Genomic DNA, 19,219 nt, shown 5'->3' on the forward strand with positions numbered 1-19,219 from the left:
CATTCTGAGACATATATTCCTGGTATTTACAGTCATTTATTGGGATAGATAAATAAATAAAAGTGCTAAAGTGAGCCAGGGTAATAATCAAATCTAGGAAGTGGTGGGCAATATTTCTTCTCAATTCCTTCAGGGTTTATCCATTGTGGACCATGCGATGGGTCCAAGCTTAAGCAAGCTGGGGGTGGAGCCAGAGTCAAAGTGGGTGGAGTTAACATTTTCCCTCTTATTTCCACTTTTCTCTTTCGCTTCCAAATAACAGAGTGCAAGAAGAGCAGGTACTTGTTCTCAGAATCTTGAGCCAATCTGTTTCATAGACAGTTTGAAATGACTCTGAAGGTCCCAAGATACCCAAGCCTGATTTAAGGCTTCTGTTTAAACTCTTAAAGCCATTCATGAAATCATTTAGCTGTACTGATAATTTAGGTTAGTTTACTGCAGATGTTCATTTAGCAACCTGGTCTGCTTTCTAAAAGCAGTTTTAAAATAAAGAACACTTAAAAAAAAACATTTTAAAAAGGAAATCCTTCACTAGTTTGGTCATTTATAGGATGGGGAACATGCCCTAATTTCTTTTGTAAATTCTTTCATTCGCTGCCAAGTGTAGCACAGATGCTCAAAATATTGATTAAAATATAGCGGGGGAGGCTCATTCTTCTAGCTGTCAGAGGTCAATTACTTGCTATTCAAGGTTATTAAGTCATCCCAAATTAGCTTTCACCATTGTCCTTGCCATCCCCAAGGGATATTGTTAGAAAGAAAGAGGAAAGGTCTTAACCCATCACCACCAATGTTCATATGCAGTCCGTGTAAACGTATGGGGGGCATTCTTCTGGTTTTTGTAATAGAGGATTTCTCTCCTGCTTGGCCTACAAAAATTCCTGCTTAGCCCTAAGAGTCCAGGTTTTTAGAATATTTCAATTACGGAAAACCATTTATTTGTTTTAGACTGAATTTTAAAATTAAATTCTTTGATATCAATTTAATACATTTGGATAGGAATATGTATGCAGCATATTCTCATCTTCAATCAATATAAATTGTTAATTCCCTGGCCAACACCTTTCATAGAAAAACCTGAAGGTGAAGCTGATTTCAATAGACCAGTATTAATTTTGTGATATTGTGGTGATAGCTCTCTTTTCCAACTTGTTCTTTTTTTCTTTTTTTTTTTTTCAAATGTGTTGGAATTACAATTCTGGGAATTCCTGCTAGAAAGCTTGGAATATTATAGAGAACACTGAGTAATAAGCCATCTTGGCTACAACTGTCAAATCAAAGATATACTGTACTGACTTGGAACATGGGGCTCCTCTGAGCTGTTAAACAGACCCTGATATTCATTGTTCTCTGAATGTACCTTTATTATAAGGCTCTTACACTGATTGTGCTGCATTCCAGAAGCTGATTCAGTATTATACATCCTGTTCAGAAATTTTTGCCAATTTCATAATTTCCAGCATTATGAGAATAAAGGAAGATAACATAAGCAATAATAAAAGAATAGCACACGTTTGGGAAAGATTTTATCTCAGTTTAAATGTTGAATCTCATTAGAAATGTTGAATAACATTACTCCAAATGTTGAGCATTTTCTGTGCAGTTAGAATCCCCAACATGTCCCCATCCATCTTTTCCTAAACTTTCTTTTCCATGAGGAATTTTCCTATTAATTTCAGGAATGGCTATTTTTTATTCTTTGGGGGAAAAAATAGTGGATTCAATGTGTTTCATAATATAAAAATGTGAGGTGGGAACATACATCATTTGATTTGAATAAAGGCATAAAATGTACTTTTCCTAACAATTCAGTTGACTGAAATAATGTAATTTTGCATAGGGAGAATACATAGGGAGAATAAAAATGTATTTATTAGAAGTTCAGAGGCATAAATAAAAATGCCTGCAGAATTAGCTTTACTGGTAGTCCTTGTCTTACAAACATCCATTTAGTGACTGTTCAAATTTACGACAGCAGTGGAAAAAGAATGACTTAGAATTGGTCCATGCAGTTACAATCATTGCAACATCCCTTCAGACGCGTGATCGAAGTCCAGGTGCCTTGCATTGCATCGCATGTTACGATGGGTCATGTGATTGCCATTTATAACCTTCCCAGCCTGCTTCCAAAAAAGCAAATCTATAGAAGAAGCCAGATTCGCTCAACAACTCTGATTCACTTTATAACTGTAGTGTTTCGCTTAACAACCATGGCAAAAAAAGGTTGTAAGATTCACCTAACAATGGAAATTCTAGTCCAAATTGTGGTTCTAAGTCAAGGATTACCTGTATAAGTATTCTCTATAAGCAGATCTCAGATCTTTTGCTTGTTTACTTACAATTAATTCTGGTGCAGTGAGCAATATATGGGGAGATATTCCAATAGAGCTATAACACTTTAGATTGTATGCGAAAGCCTCAGGTTCACTTCCCAGCACTACTAAGAAGAAAAGGTCTTGAAATGCTTCCATCAGTCGGTATCCACAATTGTGGGCCAGAGGTCTGAGTACAGAGGAGATTGCGTGCCTTCTTATCAAAAGCAGTTTTTAATAGATCGCTCTATAATCTCTGCCCTTCTTCCCAATGTAACAGAAGCACATCTATAGGAAAGGAATCAATGTAACAGAAGCACATCTATAGGAAAGGAATCAAAATAAGAGGTTGGACAGTTAGTTACCTCGTTCAGAGCAAGAATGCACAATGCAAGGATTTGCATAAACTCGAAAGAGTTTATATGTACTTTATAGTTCTTTGTTCTAAGAAATCATTCACAGCTAAAGCCGCTTTCCTGTTCTACTATTCGCTGGATCATTCGCCATCTTGGGAAACTTTAAATGGAATCCTTGAAGCAGAAGTTGTCTAGAGAGTTACTTTTTTGCCCCATTCTATCCTGTATGAATGGGAAAGACAGATGCTGTCCCAGATGAGCCTAGTGTCACCCAGGCATTCCTTTTCAGCAGATTATTTGTTCATGGGAGTTTTCTCTCTGCTGGCTTCATAATTACGAGAACCCACACGATTTGCTCATAAAAATCAGTGACCTATAAATCCTATCAAATGCTTTTCAGTGGTAAGCAAGTGTCATCTTTAGGCACCATCCCCCAGCCATTTCTCGCCTCAAATTAACATTTTTGCTTGATGGTGGATTGTAGTTGATACACATCATTCATGCTTTTTGGTGGAGGAGGTTTCCTGAAGATCTGCTGCCAGCTTTGATAGAACTGAAGAAGAGCAATTTTTTTTAACTGCAAGGTTGTTTACTAGACAGGGGGGACAAGTATGTATTATGTCATCAGCAGCATATACGATAATGAAGTGCTGCACTGCAGGCAATTAATTTCAAGATTTAAATAGATAAACAGGAGAGAAGAGAGAGACACTGTTCTTTGTCTTCCTGTATCTGAGTTCCAAGGACCACTAACTCCTCACTTATTCTTTTTGCTGTAACTCCACCTTGATATCTTTAATTGTGTGACTTTAAAGAATGCTACTGGCTTAGTTTTCTCTCTCACGTTTCTCTTGGTTTCTAAATTTAAGCTCCACACAACATCGCAGAAATGTTTTTTTGCACCGAGGCACTTGGATTGTCCACCTGAAAATATCTGGGCTATTACATCTTTTGCCTCCTACTTATTTTTATTATTTTATTTTTATCCTGCATTTATTTATTTATTATTTATTTTATTATTCGTATTTCTGTGCCGCCCACTCTCCGAGGACTCTGGGCGGCTTACACCAAAGACAGTATACTAAGTAGCATATTGCCCCCAACAATCTGGGTCATTTTACCCACCTCGGAAGGATGGAAGGCTGAGTCAACCTTTTTTTTTTTTTGCTTTTAATTTATATGCCGCCCTTCTCCGGAGACTCAGGGCAGCTTACAATGTGTTAAGCAATAGCCTTCATACATTTGTATATTTATACAAAGTCAGTTTATTGCCCCCACAATCTGGGTCCTCATTTCACCTACCTTAGAAAGGATGGAAGGCTGAGTCAACCTTGAGCCTGGGGAGATTTGAACTTGCAGTAGTTAATAACAGTGCTTTAATCCTCTGTACTACAGGCTCACTACCTTGAGCCGGTGAGATTTGATCCGCTGATCTGCTGAACTAGCAGTCAGCTGAAGTAGCTGCAGTACTGCACTCTAACCACTGCGCCACCTCGGCTCATTATTTATTTTTATAAATAACTCAAGCTGACAAACATCTCTATTACTCCTTCTTCCTATTTTTTCCATAACAACAACCCTGTAGGGTGAGTTGGGCTGAGAAAGAGTGACTGGCTCAAAGTCACCCAGCCAGCTTTCATGGTTAAGACAGGACTAGAACTTGTAGTTTCCTGGCTTCTAACTTGGTGTTTTAACCACTAGATTGTCCACCCCTTTAACTTCTTGTATATATTTCCTTCCTTTGGAATGCAGTTTTTCTAGATACGATTTTTGATGCCCTCAATAAAATCAGAACACAAAAAGTATCACTGATACTTTTCGGACTACCAGTTTTTTTGTACAACTGTAGGAACTCAAGGACAAGAAAGCAGGTCCTGTAAATCCCAAAGCTGTCTTCTTTCTTTGCAAAGGAATTCCAACCTCTTCTGTATGAATCTCAAGATTTCTTTAACTCTCAAGACTATGCTGGGACTAAATTTTCCAGAAAATTCTGAAACAGAAAGCTCTTCAATTATTTTGATAAATCTCTTCAACAATCTTCAACTACTTCAGAGACACGAGATATTGCTTCACAGCTTTCAAAGATATTAAATCCGCCCTTTTGATCTGCGTTATACAGTGCTCAGGCTACAGCATTTCAAATGATAGGGAATTTGAAAAAACCCTCACTGTACCTAGTAGATTCATTTGTTTCGGACATTGCAAGGTTAAATTCAGGTACAAATTCCATCTCTTTTTCCTCAAATGAGGCCAGCCTGTTTGGCATTGAAGCCAATAGCTACTAGTTTGAGGGAGGCAGAAAACTAAATGCAACATTACCTCCAATCTTTGCTGTTTTTTCCAGGGGAAAAGAAAAATGACTCTTGACTGCATAATATCAACAGAAAAATGCAAGACACAATTATTGAGCTCCTCAATCACGTGATACCAAAGCACACTCACACACAGCTTTGCACAACAAAGTATGTAATTAAAAAACAGATGTGCAGATGAATCACCATTCTGATTTTCCAAATGTGTGAAGGAGATCTTATATTTAGGAATGATTCCTTAATGTAGCTTACTTAAAAACATTTGAATACCAAAGCTGAAGTTCAATGACATGCAAAACAAGCAAGAGCTTGTCATCTTTCTAAAAAGATTTTTTAACTATTCTGACTAAAGAAGCATGCTTCTTGATTTTTAAAGAATTGTAGATCCATCAAAGTCACAACCGTTCCTGAGCAATTACCTGACAATTTTTTAAAATCAATTTTCTTCTAGGCAATGACTCTGTTTTGTGTTCATCCCTCTCATCCCTGTTCCAGGGGTTTAAATCTCAAAGTGATGTCCTGTTGGCATGTACATATATGAGTATATTCTTTTGCTTCTGTGCGCAGTGTAACCCTGCCTGATGTCTGAGATCTCCCAAAGTTACTATTCCCTAAGGAAAGTCAGCCAGAAATAAGCATATGGAGATAGGGATGGTGATGGAAAGAGAATGATGGGTCTGCTTCAGGGAACACACTGTTTTCTTTCAAAGACAACAGAGTTCTCAATGATTCATAGAAAATATGTGGGCTTTATGAATTATTCTGGAAATGTAGAATGCCACTGTAATTATAAAATCCAAAAAATGTTTCTTCAGTTGTGTAACTTTGTAACAAGGCTTCCATAATCTGGTATCCTTGGCGATAAAAAATCGGTTGCTGCTTTTCAAATTACTCTCAAAACAGCTTTTTAAGAAGATTAAATAAATTCAATACATAATACAAGAACGTAGAATCTGAAATGTACGAATGCTCCATAATGCAGCCGCATTTGAAACTGGCAAAGTCATTGCAAATTAGTTTCTCTAAATATGTAAAACTAGATTTATTTTACAAATATTGAATTGATGCCGTCTTATGTAACAAATCCAAAATCACTAAGATAGTGTATTATACATGCGGCAAATGAACGTATCTTTCAATATAGTGTATACATTAATGTTTGTCCTTTTGAAGATAGAAAAGAATGGACAGGCATAGTGAATGGTGTTGGTGTATAAATTTCCTCTTGTTTTTCATATTTTATATCCTTAATTTATTTGACCAGTTAGTTAGTTTTTAGATTTTTATCCCGCCTTTATTACTTTACTCTTACTCCTTTTTGTCCCTTTTCATAATATTGTGTACAGTGATGTGGATAGCTAGATATGCATCGTTTCTTCCTGCTTCTCTTTCTTGGATCTACATCAATGAATATCAATGAAGTTTCACCTGGCAGCTTGGTATTTGACATAAACAGTAGCTAATACATAAGGTTCTGTACTTTGAAACTCCAGGGTAGAATGTTCTTCCTTATAGTTTTTGGCAATAGTAAATCAGAAACTATATGTTTGATGCAAAACCATTTTCCCCCCAGTCTTTGTTATTACAAACCAGATCTGTTTGACAACCTGATTATTCCTTTGATTTTGTGATAAAGCTCTGTTCTCCAGAACGTTAGGAAGCTATTTGTGCCATAACCAGTTGCGTAGGTGTGTAGAATGGGCATAACGATCTGCCAACAGAGAGGAAGCTGCCTTTGTTTAAAGCAACAGAAATATAATGCAGAGAGGCATTCAAATACATTGCACATTACAACCCTAAACTTGGAGTTTTTTTCTCCCCATATAGACTAAGCCCTAGCTGTGCAACCAGAGAATTCAAATGTTATAGTTATTATTCACCATTAAAAAAATTATTTCCGAAACATTTTTCCAGCAGTATATAATAGCAGTCATTTGCCATACCGTGGCTAGAAATCCACAGAGCTCAGGCTCTTTACCAGAGGTGGGTTTCAGCAGGTTCTGACCAGTTCTGGAGAACCGGTAGCGGAAATTTTGAGTAGTTCGGAAAACCGGTAGTAAAAATTCTGACTGGCCCCGCCCCCATCTATTCTCTGCCTCCCAAGTCCCAGCTCATCAGGAGGAAATGGGGATTTTGCAGTATCCTTCCCCCGGAATGGGGTGGGAATGGAGATTTTACAGTATCCTTCCCCTGCCACGCCCACCAAGCCACACCCACAGAACTGGTAGTAAAAAAATTTGAAACCCACCACTGCTCTTTACCCATTATTCTTGGGGCCCAGGATCAGTTCTGTACATCTCCAAGCAGGGGTAGGGAAGATTTTTACCCAGCATTGCGCCCTCAGTCAGAATTGACAATTCTCGGCCAAAATTCTGATGCAGTGCCCAGCAGCTTCTTGTATTTCTATGGTCTTCCCTATCTTTTATCTTTATCTACCATTTTAATAACTGTAGTGAAGAAACTGTGAACCATCGTTTGCAACCTTAGGCAAAGTAAGTGTATAAAATGTTATTTAGACTTACACAGCAAATTATGTACATGGAACACTAACCACTGTTAGCTCCAGATCTGCTGGGCATTGCTGGGTGCCTGCTGAGAATTGATGGCCTGAAGCAATTAGAGCAATTAGGTTTTTACTAAATATACCGTGTGAGCACCTTGGTTAAAGCTACCGATCGAAGCTAAAAACCGAATCCTTGTAGCCATTCCAGGATCACTTGCAAACTGCCCATTGGCCCTAGAGATCATCTGGATATCAATTCTAATGAAAAAAGTATCTAATAAAGATAGGAATGTTTTAATATTTTATACCAACCTAAAATCAAAGTTGCTCTCTCAAACGTGCAGGTATTCTCTCACACCCTTTGTTCTCCAAGACATCCAATGTTAAGAGCCATTTACTACCTCTGTGGCAGATAAACTTTGCTTTTCTTATTATTCTAATAATATATATATATATTATGTATATATACATATATGTATGTATGTATGTATATATATATATATTATGTATATATACATATATGTATGTATGTATGTATGTGTATATATATATATATATATATATATATATATATCAGAATCCTATCTTCCTGTAAACCCACAATCAAACTTAGTTGTAGCATATTGCACTGGGTTAGAATGTAGGATGGTTTTCTGAGAGCAGAGAACTAACCCAGGCTGCTCTAATGTACCTTCTGTTTATTAAATTATATTTATCCTTGTTCAGTGTAAATCTATACAGAGTTGCCTTCTGTTTGGTAAACATAATTATTTTTACACAGAATACTTTAGGAAAGGGAACTGTGCAGCTCTCTTTTTTCTTTTCTCTCTCTCCACTGGAAGAAAATAATAATAATACTTAAAGCTATCCTCTATGGATTTTCTTCACTCAGAAGAGAAACTCCAGAATGCATGAAACACCGGCGCCTTCTGCCTGATCCATATTCATAACCTTTCCTTTACTGTGACTGATTTATGCCCCTTTGCACCCCCAGGGTGTTGAGTCTAAAATAAAGGCAGACCAAATAGAAGCCAAGTACTTCTTTCGGCAGGAGGGAGAAAAAAGAGCAGTCAAGCTGTTCAAGAAAGAGAAACTCATTTCTATAAGAAGGCTTGGTTCTATAGGTTACACAACCAGAAAATATATTTGCCAAAAAATGGAAGCAATGGTTTGGTTTGAGTAAAACCCTCCAGTGGCTGCATATTGATTCAGCAGCTCAGAAGAGGTGGTAGCAGTTGTTTTCATTATTTATCTAGTGCCATAAGTGCACAGCAATAGGAATTGCCAGATGTCCCTATTATAATAGTCCTGGAAGTCTGTGTGCTGTAATGAATAGAGCATCAATTGTTAACCTGGGAAACCTGGATATCACTCCATACACAGCCATCTTTCAAAACGGGTGGCATAGTCATTTCTACCCAATCTTTATTACAAGAGTGTTGTTATGACAGACATAGCACATATAACTGTGCTATCCAAAACTCATTGAAAGCTGGCTAGGAGATAGGGAGGAAGGTGGTGGGGGGAGAGAGTTAATATATATATATATATAGTATGTGTGTGTGTGTGTGTGTGAAAGAAAGAAGGAGATAGATAGATAGATAGATAGATAGATAGATAGATAGATAAGATAGGATAGGATAGATAAAATAAGATAGGATAGGTTAGAGAGAGAGATGATAGATAGATAGATAGATAGATAGATAGATAGATAGGTAAATAGATAAGATAAGATAAGATAAGATAAGATAAGATAAGATAAGATAAGATAAGATAAGATAAGATAGGTTGGAGAGAGAGATGATAGATAGATAGATAGATAGATAGATAGATAGATAGATAGATAGATAGATAGATGATAGATAGATAGATAGATAGATAAGATAGGATAGATAAAATAAGATAGGATAGGTTAGAGAAAGATGATATATAGATAGAGATAGATAGATAGATGATAGATAGATAGATAGATAGATAGATAGATAGATAAGATAGGTTAGAGAGAGAGAGATGATATATAGATAGAGATAGATAGATAGATAAGATAGGATAGATAAAATAAGATAAGATAGGATAGGTTAGAGAGAGAGAGATGATATATAGAGATAGATAGATAGATAGATAGATAGATAGATAGATAGATAGATAGATAGATAAGATAAGATGATAGGATAGGATAGGATAGGAGAGAGAGAGAGAGAGAGAGAGAGAGAGAGAGAGAGAGAGAGAGAGAGAGAGACCTACCTACCTGATGGATAAGGAGCATGCAGCTGTGAGATTGGTTAGTGCCTTGAAAGCCCTCCCTCTCTTTTTCAGCTTTCAATTTTAATTATTTTATTCTTGTTTTAATGGCATAATTGGCTGTTTCAATGGCTTAAAATATAAATAATAAATCATTTGGATATGATTGTATGCTTTTCATGTTTTCATTGTACACTGCCCAGAGTTGCCCTATGACGGAGATGGGTGGGTAGTTTTCAAATTTGATATATAAACAAGTTTTTTTTAAAAAAAAATTGAAGTTCAGCTGACCACAATAACTAGTCCTTAATTTGTTTAGTAATGCACTTTAATTCCATTATCACCATAAAATTAATTGGAGATGAAAGTAGCTTTGGAAAACCTTTTTCTTGCTTAATTCATAGTGCATGGCTTTAGGAGCAAGGAATGAAAAAGACTGCACTCTCTTCCTTTTTCAAAATTAACTTTGGATATTAAGGCTCCAGTCCCCGCAGCTCTTCATATGCACTTTTTCTTCACATGGGCAAAGCTGTACAGGAGATGCCTGCACTTGACTCAGAGCTGAAGATGGGGGGCAGTCAGCCAAGTAAAGACATGGCGTGAGAGAGGGGCTCAAGTTAACCAAACGATGCTACCAGAATTCCACAAGGCCCACATCTTGATCTGACAGCCTTAAGTTTTGATGTCAGCGCAGTTCAGACTCACACAAACTCTTCTAAGTATTTCCCTTGGCCTTTGAAATTTGCTGCCGAGTTGTATTGTGGGGTGTTGTTGTTGTTTTTTTCCCCCTTTCTTTCTTTTCAAAGTGCTCTACTATGTAACTCTGGCTGCAAACAATGGCTATAGAAATGGCTTTGAGCGTGTCAGCAGAGTGGATGGGTTGGTAGTGGGCTGTTCTGCTTGGCCCTAATTCCAGAAACTGAGCTAGCCGGCAAGAGAATGCTTTTGCAAACATTTTACCAGCAAAAAGCAAGCCCTGTGCTTTTCAGGAAAACTTAAACCCAGGCGATGTTGCAAGCTTTTTGCCCAGAAGTGCAGAAGTCATTTTTTGTTTGTTTGTTTGTTTGTTTGTTTTCAAGCTGGCCAGGAAGAGGGGATCTCTGCTCTATCTAGGATTTGGCAAAGAGCTCCTAACAGCTGAGAGTAGCCCTCTTTTCTCCCCGTCACAAGAGCAGCTCATGCTGAGCAAGGCTCATTAAATATTCACTTCCAGCTGCAAGCAGCTCATTAAGGCAGCACCAAGCAGTGACGCTGCTGCTGGAAAACCGTGTCTTGCTGAGCTTCACCATGCAGAGGCTCAGTGGAACGCTGGATGCTCTCCTTCTCAGTGCCTTCTCCATGATGACCAGCTTATGCTCCCTGCTTTGCATTAAGTACAGGTAAAAGACTGCACCGAAAAGCCTTGGGCAGATGGACTCCATTCGTTCATTCAGGTTTGGGCTCCTTGGCGGGCGTGTGCTGGGGTGCGGCCATCGGCGTTGCCTTCCGAATCGTTTTTCAGGGTTAGGGACTCTTGCGGATTTGGATTTTCTGGGCATGGTTTGGGTCTTGTTTTCAGAGAAAGTACGGCATAGAAGAAGAAGAAGACGACGGGCACCGGGAGAGAGATGAGGCAAAGTTGTGTTAGGTTTTGGAAAGTTTGCAACTTTCTGAAGGAAGGAAGATCCCAGGTGTAGATTATAGATGCTCTTTCCTTGATGTTAAGTTGGAATATTTCCCACAGGGTTGTGGTTGTCCCTCTTAAAATTCCCTTTTGAGGAGCTATTGCAGAGCTTGGAAGTTTATTTTAAGTACAATCTGAACAAACCCCAACCTCACTGCTGCTAAACTTTTTGGACAACCTATTTTAATAATTTCATAATAGATAAGATACTGTGCTCCTAAATTAATGAACAGCTCTTTCCCATTGGAGGTTCCTAGCATCATAACTTTTTCTTTAAATAGCCAACAACAACCATCGGCATTAGGGGAGAAGGCAGAGTCTGAACTGGACTTGCTCAACTGGCCTGTTGAAATGTTTGACCTGTACAAAAGTATCCTGAAACCCTAAAGATAGTGATGCTATTTCTCTTCCATTTGCAGAAAATGTTTCCAGACAGCTCATTTCTATGTAGAAGACAGCAGTTCTCCTCGGGTGGTACCAAACGAAACCGTCCCCATTATTCCCATCCCAGGTAAGAAAGGCCTTGTCTCATTCATTCATGCCTTGGTTTGATCATAGATGCAACCGTCTGAATTTGCTTAACAATTGATCCTAGTTTTGGGTACAATTAAAATCAGTTGCTCTTCACAGTCCTATGATTTCTTCCTATGGTTTAAGCCTCTTGTGGTTTATTGTCCTGTTTCTGTACAGTAATTGTTTAATTACTTTGTATGGAGTTTAACTTTTCTTTCTTTGGATGAAACCCTCTTGATGGTTTCACAAAGGAAACCTCTAGATGTCATATAGAATTTGTCTTTTCTGACTCCAGTATCTTGTCCTGAATGAGTCTTTAATTCCATTTGCCTTTTCTACTGAAGTTCAAAATCTTCATCTTAAATGTTCAGCAATGTCTACTAGAGGTAAATGGGCAGCATAATCTTGTGTGTTTATACTTAGAAGAAAAACATGTTTAATTCACTGCCAGTTCTTCCAGCTCAATATATATATGGATTTTGATATATATGGATATAGCTTTTTGGTTTAGGAAAAGCAAGCTCTTGGATACATAATTCTATTTGCCAGGATACTGCCACATAGGTAGGTCATCAGATCCCAGCTTTTAAAAAAAAATGAATTAGCAAACATCTTTTTATATAACCAAGTGAAGTAGCTTTATTTGGGGTGAGCAGAATTATAGCTGTTTAATATTGTAAATCTTTTTGGATTTCTGTCAGTTTTAGCTCAATGCTAAGAACATATTTAGGATTATTCTACTTGGGTATAAACAGATTTGGGTCTCATTTTTATTTAGGAATTAAATGCATGTTTTATCCTTTCACAGTTTGTTCATTCTTTTATTATCAATGGCTTAAAATAAGTCTACATACAATGATTTTTTTGTGTGAATGTGAGCTGAATTCCACTGATGGGAAGGTTTGATTATTGTTGTATACTTTTTAATTCCTTTAAAAAGGAAGCCTAATGTATACTTCAAAGCGATTTTGGAATGTCATGGTTTTTCTCTGACAGGTTGTAAAGGGTATTGTAATAAGACTATGTCGTTTGTTTTCTTTTTGCATATAATGTACTATATTGGGTAAAGAATTCAGTGATGTGAGTTTTGCAATTACTAGATTAATTGATCAATACTGGTCAGAGATAATAGAAAGTTGGATAATGGAAAGTTGCTAATGGTTCATCCAGTTCTGGTCTGACATGGTGGTCAGGGAATTATGGGAGCTGAATTCCAACACATCTGAAGAATGTCAGGTTGGGAAAAGATGATCTACTCCAAGTTACAAATGAATAACTGTGAAAACTCTGTGAAAAATCTCTTTGACTCTTTTGAAAAATCCTTAGAAATATTTATTTATTTATTTATTTATTTATTTATTTATTTATTTATTTATTTATTTATTTATTTATTTATTTATTTATTTATTTCTTATACTGATATGCCGCCCTTCTCCCAAAGGACTCGGGGCGGCTCACAGAAATTAAAACAATGAAAACAATAAAAATAGCTACTAAAATAATCAATTAAAATCTCCCAATTAAAAATCACCCATCAGATCAGCAAATTTGTTGGAAAAGCCATGTCTTCAGGTCACGGTGGAAAGAGCGGAGGTCGGGGGCCGTCCGAAGCCCCGTGGGTAACCCATTCCAGAGGGTCGGTGCGCCCACAGAGAACGCCCTCATCCTGGGCGCCACCAGCCAACATTGTCTGGCCAATGGCACCCGGAGGGCACTCCTATGTGAGCGCACAGGGTGGTGGGAAGCAGGCAGAAGGTGGTCCTGCAGGTACCTCGGGCCCATGCCATGTAGGGCTTTATAAGTAAGTACCAGCACCTTGAAGCGGATCCGAAGGACCACTGGTAACCAGTGCAGCTCGCGTAGGAGAGGTGTAACACGGGAGTAACAGGAAGCTCCCGTAACAACCCACGCGGCCGCATTCGGAACCAGCTGGAGCCTCCGTGTACACCCCAAGGGCAGCCCCATGTAGAGGACATTGCAGTAGTCCAAACGAGAGATAACGAGAGCTTGGGTGACTGTACAGAGGGCATCCCTGTCTAGGAAAGGGCATAACTGGTGCACCAGGCGAACCTGTGCAAAATATGATCCAATTATATGATCCAATTGTGTCATTTAATGATGAACAAATTCAAAGTTTGTATGAATTTATGACTTCTATTAGCACTTCAGATGATGAAAGTTTTACAACATTCATGATCACAATAGATTATCTTTAAAATGGTCACCAGAGCATATATGCATGGAGGAGTCACTTGGGATGTTGTTATTGAAAGTTGATCTTGCTTAGATGAATATAAAAAAATCTGTAAAATTGTCTCCAAAAGAAGTCTTCTGGGTAATGATCTGACATAGCTTTTCTTCACGTATGTTGTCCTGTTAGCTGTAAAATATATCAGAATTGTCTGGAACGATTTACTGCAGTGTATTAATGTCCTTCATTTCTCTATAAAATTCTTCTCACCCTCTTATTGCATAGTACATATTATGTAATCCCAAAGGTGCTTTTTCAAGAGGCGACTGGTCTTCCTTTTTTTTCTTTGAAGATATTTCGCTTCTCATCCAAGAAGCTTCTTCAGCTGAAGAAGCTTCTTGGATGAGAAGCGAAAAGTCTTCAAAGAAAGTCCAGTCGCCTCTTGAAAAAGCATCTTTGGGACAACCATGACCTGGATGACTGACTGAGAATCTCCATAGATATATATTATTGATTGGTTGGTTGGTTGGTTGGTTGGTTGGTTGGTTGGTTGGTTGGATTTATATGCTGCCCTTCTCCGGAGACTCAGGGTGGCTTACAATGCGTTAAGCAATAGCCTTCATACTTTTGTATATACCTGCTTAGTAGGGCTTTCGCCTTCCCCAAGCGGTGTTCTTTTTATACAAAGTCAGCTTATTGCCCCCACAAACCGGGTCCGCATTTTACCTACCTCGAAAGGATGGAAGGCTGAGTCAACCTTGAGCCTGGTGAGATTTGAACTTGCAGTAATTGCAGGCAGCTGGCAGCTAAGTGCTACTTAACAGCACTTTAGTCTGCTGCTCCACTAAGGGTCCTTAGATTATGTAATCTTCACCCCTAGAATGTCGGAAATTGCATAAATAACCATCTCCAACTTGACAGTCCCTATGCAATGAACTATATGTTTACTATAAGTTGTTTCTGTTTCCCATATTTTTCTGAAGTACATAAGTTACGTTATCAAAGATGAACAAGATGAGCTTACATTTTCAAAGGGTTTAGGTCAAAGGAGCTTTTCAGCTGTTGTGACAAAAGACTTAATACCTTTACACTAATGTGTAAAATCTTTAATCTTTAAACATCTACCAAGATATAGAAAAGCAGAATACTAGAGAATAAATGTCTAATTCAGCTCTTTATTCCATATGCTAACTTGTTATATAAAAAGTAAACCAACTGAAAAATGTCAAAACATACAATTTTTCCTTCTACTGTTTAATGCAGAAACCTTGTACAACATCTTTCTGCAGCAGTCTTCTTAAATACATAGGACTAGATCTTTAATCATCTCCAACAAGCAAGGCCATTGATGTTGATGGGCAAGATAATGCAGTATGACTAGAGGATAAGTTAGAGACAGCTGGAATAGAGCAGGCTTGTCACTTACCAAAAGGGAGCGCCTGATTTTGGATTCACCCATAATTATCTAGGGCTAGGCTAAGGTGTGCGTATGTGTGAGTGTGTTGTAGTTTTTCTTTGTGCGTTTGTTTTTGTACTTTTTGGGGCCTACTGACCAATTTCTCCCTTTAAGGGAAGAAATGGAGTATAGTGATTTAAATAATTGATTAAACAACATTTTGGAAATAAGTGGTAGGCAATTCATTAATAAGTAATATTCCTGTTGGGCTTCAACTCTTTACTTCTGTGCCCTAAAAGTTCGTAATCTCTCTCACACATACGCAAAGTGATTAGGAATATATAATATAAGTGAAATTAAGTGAAATGATCTTGTACATGTAAGAATAGATCCAGATATAGTCATGTTTAGAGCAGACACTGAAATCAGGAACTTTAAGTCATTGTTCTCTCTTCTGCGTTGGTCAGACCATACTTAGAATATTTCATCCCATTGAGGGCATCATGTGATCAATTGGAAAGAGGTGATCAACCAAAATGAATAGAAAGGTGCCTTTTTTTCAGATTCACTCCCATCTTGCATAGAAACTGTAGAGGAGATTGTTGCCTCTACTACTATCTACAGATCTACTATCTCCCCTGAATGTTTCCAGTTTTAATGAAATAGCAATTTCTAAAGAGATCATTCAAGTAGAATATCCAGAATGAAGTACAGTATCTACAAATATTTGGATAATATAGAAGGGGAAATTCTGTTGGAAGGGCCTAATTGATGCTTTTTCTGGGCTTCTTGCTCAAGCCAAAAAAATCTTCCAGGTCCATCCTCCTAAGCGATTTGCTGATGCAGCTTCCCAATGCCTGCCCATCATTCCTTACACCTATTATGGTAGGGACTTCCCCCCTTCCCCAAACCATTCTAAAAATTCTTCTTTTTGATGGTCTCCTACTGTTAATAAAACACTATCACTTCTGATTCTTTTTCCTCCCTCTTTGGAAAACATGAGAACATGAGAAAATCTTTCCTGCTATATTGATTCTGGAAGTAAAGTACATATGACATTTTAACAAATGCCAGCTCCTTATAGTAATCTTATTTGCTAGTGATAACCCTGCAGTAGTTTTAAATTGATAGTTAAATATCTCTCTGTGGAACTGTACTGCTGTTTCATTGAGCTGAGTGAACCTAATTTGATTTAGTTATACAGACACACTGGAAGCAATTTGACAGTGTATCTAAAACTGTGAAATATCCTGCACTTCTTTTTTTTTTAAAAAAAAAATCAGTCCTGTGAGGATTTTTAACATGTCCAGAATACATTACATTAATGTAAGTCCACAAAGGCAGAATTGTCTAATAATTTAACTGCCCTACTTTCATCTGAGGAAATTTACTTCATCTCAGAGCATAAAATTAAATAACTTATAAGTACGCTTTCATCTATGTGAATTTATGCTGAAAATCTGAGTCCTCATTGTAATTCATAATCATTTTGACTATGCAACCTAGAGAAACACCAAACACTGACAGGATCATATATTCACTTTCCCCTAAGCTATTAAACACATATGTGAATCAAAAAAAAAACCCAATGTCTCATGCCCTTAGGGGAAAGAAGCTGTGCCCGGATGGCAGCCTTGCTGAATGTTTATTAATTACAACCATCCTCAGTGTAAACCCCTTTTAATTTTTTTTCATTTGTTAGATTGCTATATTTTAGACAGCTCCTGGTTACCATTTTACTGAGGTAGTCATAGAAGTAAGAAAAGAAAAGCAGTATTGCTGTTCCTTCTCTCCAAAAAGACAAAGCAATTTCATTTTTAAAATCCACATTAAACATTGAGAATATTTCCTAATGATAGTAGTTTTTCTCCCCTGTTCCCCCCCCCCAAATTGAACAGCAAGAAATTTCTTAAATGGCTTTTCCCAAACTTAGGTCTTGCTAATTATTTTAAACAACTTCCATCATCCCTGAGCAAGGGCCATAGACCAGCAAATAATGGGACTTAGATATAATGGGGATCACATTAATTAGGCCGCATAAAGTTGGCTTGAACTTTAAGGAACAGAAATGGAGTTGTTGTTGGGTTGTTGTTTTTTTTAGAAGAAACATTTACAAGAAATTTTGTGTCAGTCAACCATGATCTCCTTGTATTTGCTTGTAGAGTAAATGGTGATTGTTCAAATACCTAGCCTGATTGACCTGAACTATATTCTGAGCGCTCTTCCTTATCATGAGAGGAAAATATTTAAAACATAATGTTTTAAACAAACACATAGCATAAATTATACTCTTTGCTCAGGAAAGAATTCCATTTCTTCTTTACAGACTGATTGTATGCTTTCCTTGTAATTTAAAGGTGAGCCTGTGTGCAACATCAGTAATTAATGTACCTCTCCATGGTTGTAGTTGGCATGGCAGCATATTAGATTATTTCCTAGTTGGAAGAAATTGTGATTAATTATTTCATACGTTTCCTTTATGTTCTGCCTCTTCTTGGAGGAAGAGACTGGAGACCTCTACAGCAGTGTCGCTCAACCTCAGCGATATTAAGATGTGTGAATTTTCAGTTTTCAACTCTTGGAATTCCCCAGCTAACTTCTGGCAGATGAAGTTGTCAAGATTGAGAGACACTCCTCTAGAGCACATGGTAGTCAATGATACCAATGGCATATTAGCTCACTTCCCAGAAGATACTTAGCTTGATCAATGGGGAAGAGTATACTTTGGAATTCCAGAAGATTCTGAAAAGATCAAATTTGGCTCATAGACCCAGTTAAACTAACTAAACCCAGTCAGTCATATCATGGGAACATCTCAAGATGCACACTTATTGCTTATCTACTATTCTCCAAGAAAAAGATCTCAAAAACCCAGGCTGCTGAAAAAAATAAGCCTTCCCATTACCTGAGTCACAGCCAAAGCATGCCATCATGGTGGCGCAGTGGTTAGAGTGCAGTACTGCAGGCTACTCCTGCTGACTGCCGGTTGCCTGCAATTTGGCAGTTCAATCTCACCAGGCTCAAGGTTGACTCATCCTTCCATCCTTCCGAGGTGGGTAAAATGAGGACCCAAATTGTTGGGGGCAATATGCTGACTCTGTAAACTGCTTAGAGCAGTGGTGGGTTGCTACCGGTTTGCCCCGTATTGGGCGAATTGGTAGCGGCGGCAGCGGGAGGCTCCGCTCATCCACCTGGACGCTTCTGCGCATGCGCAGAAGCATCACACGCCCACGAGCGAACCAGTAGCAACGGGTTTTGAAACCCGCCCCTGGCTTATAGAGTACTGTAAGCACTGTAAAGCGGTATATAAGTAAGTGCTAGTGCTATTGCTATCACGTAACACCTATAAACATTGGCTGCAACACCAAAACTATTGATGGATGGGTAATGTAGTCTTACTAGTTGCTTAAAATGTAGTAGTTTCCAATTCTACAATTTTTCACCAATTAGCTCGGTCTAATGGTTTAAGACCCATTCTAGCCCCGTTGTAGCCTAACACATAGAACACAGCCCTATGATTCTATGTTCTATATTCTATGTATCAGGCTAGAAATCAAGAAATTATGAGTTCTAGTCCCACCTTAGACAGGAAAGCTGACTGGGTTATTTTGAGCCAATTATCAAAAGACTGTGAATTATAGTCCCGCCTTAGGCATGAAGGCCAACTGGGTGACTTAGTGACTGTGGGCCAGTCACTCACTCTCACTCACCTCACCTCATAGGGTGGGAAAA

The 19,219-nt window shown here is 38.0% G+C and overlaps 1 protein-coding gene across 2 annotated transcripts in view; it reads left to right on the forward strand.

Annotated features, from left to right (window-relative positions):
• PTPRG (protein tyrosine phosphatase receptor type G) overlaps window positions 1-19,219 on the forward strand; it is a 759,142-nt gene that overhangs the window by 703,613 nt on the left and 36,310 nt on the right. For both annotated transcript variants that reach the window (XM_070936839.1, XM_070936840.1), the window contains one exon: window positions 11,807-11,898. In XM_070936839.1, the coding sequence (XP_070792940.1) occupies window positions 11,807-11,898 (92 nt within the window). The remainder of the gene's footprint in view (window positions 1-11,806; window positions 11,899-19,219) is intronic.

The sequence above is a fragment of the Pituophis catenifer genome, unplaced genomic scaffold (assembly GCF_029215685.1).
Source record: "Pituophis catenifer annectens isolate HBS135680 unplaced genomic scaffold, rPitCat1.0.hap2 SCAF_2, whole genome shotgun sequence".
NCBI classification, from domain to species: domain Eukaryota; kingdom Metazoa; phylum Chordata; class Lepidosauria; order Squamata; family Colubridae; genus Pituophis; species Pituophis catenifer.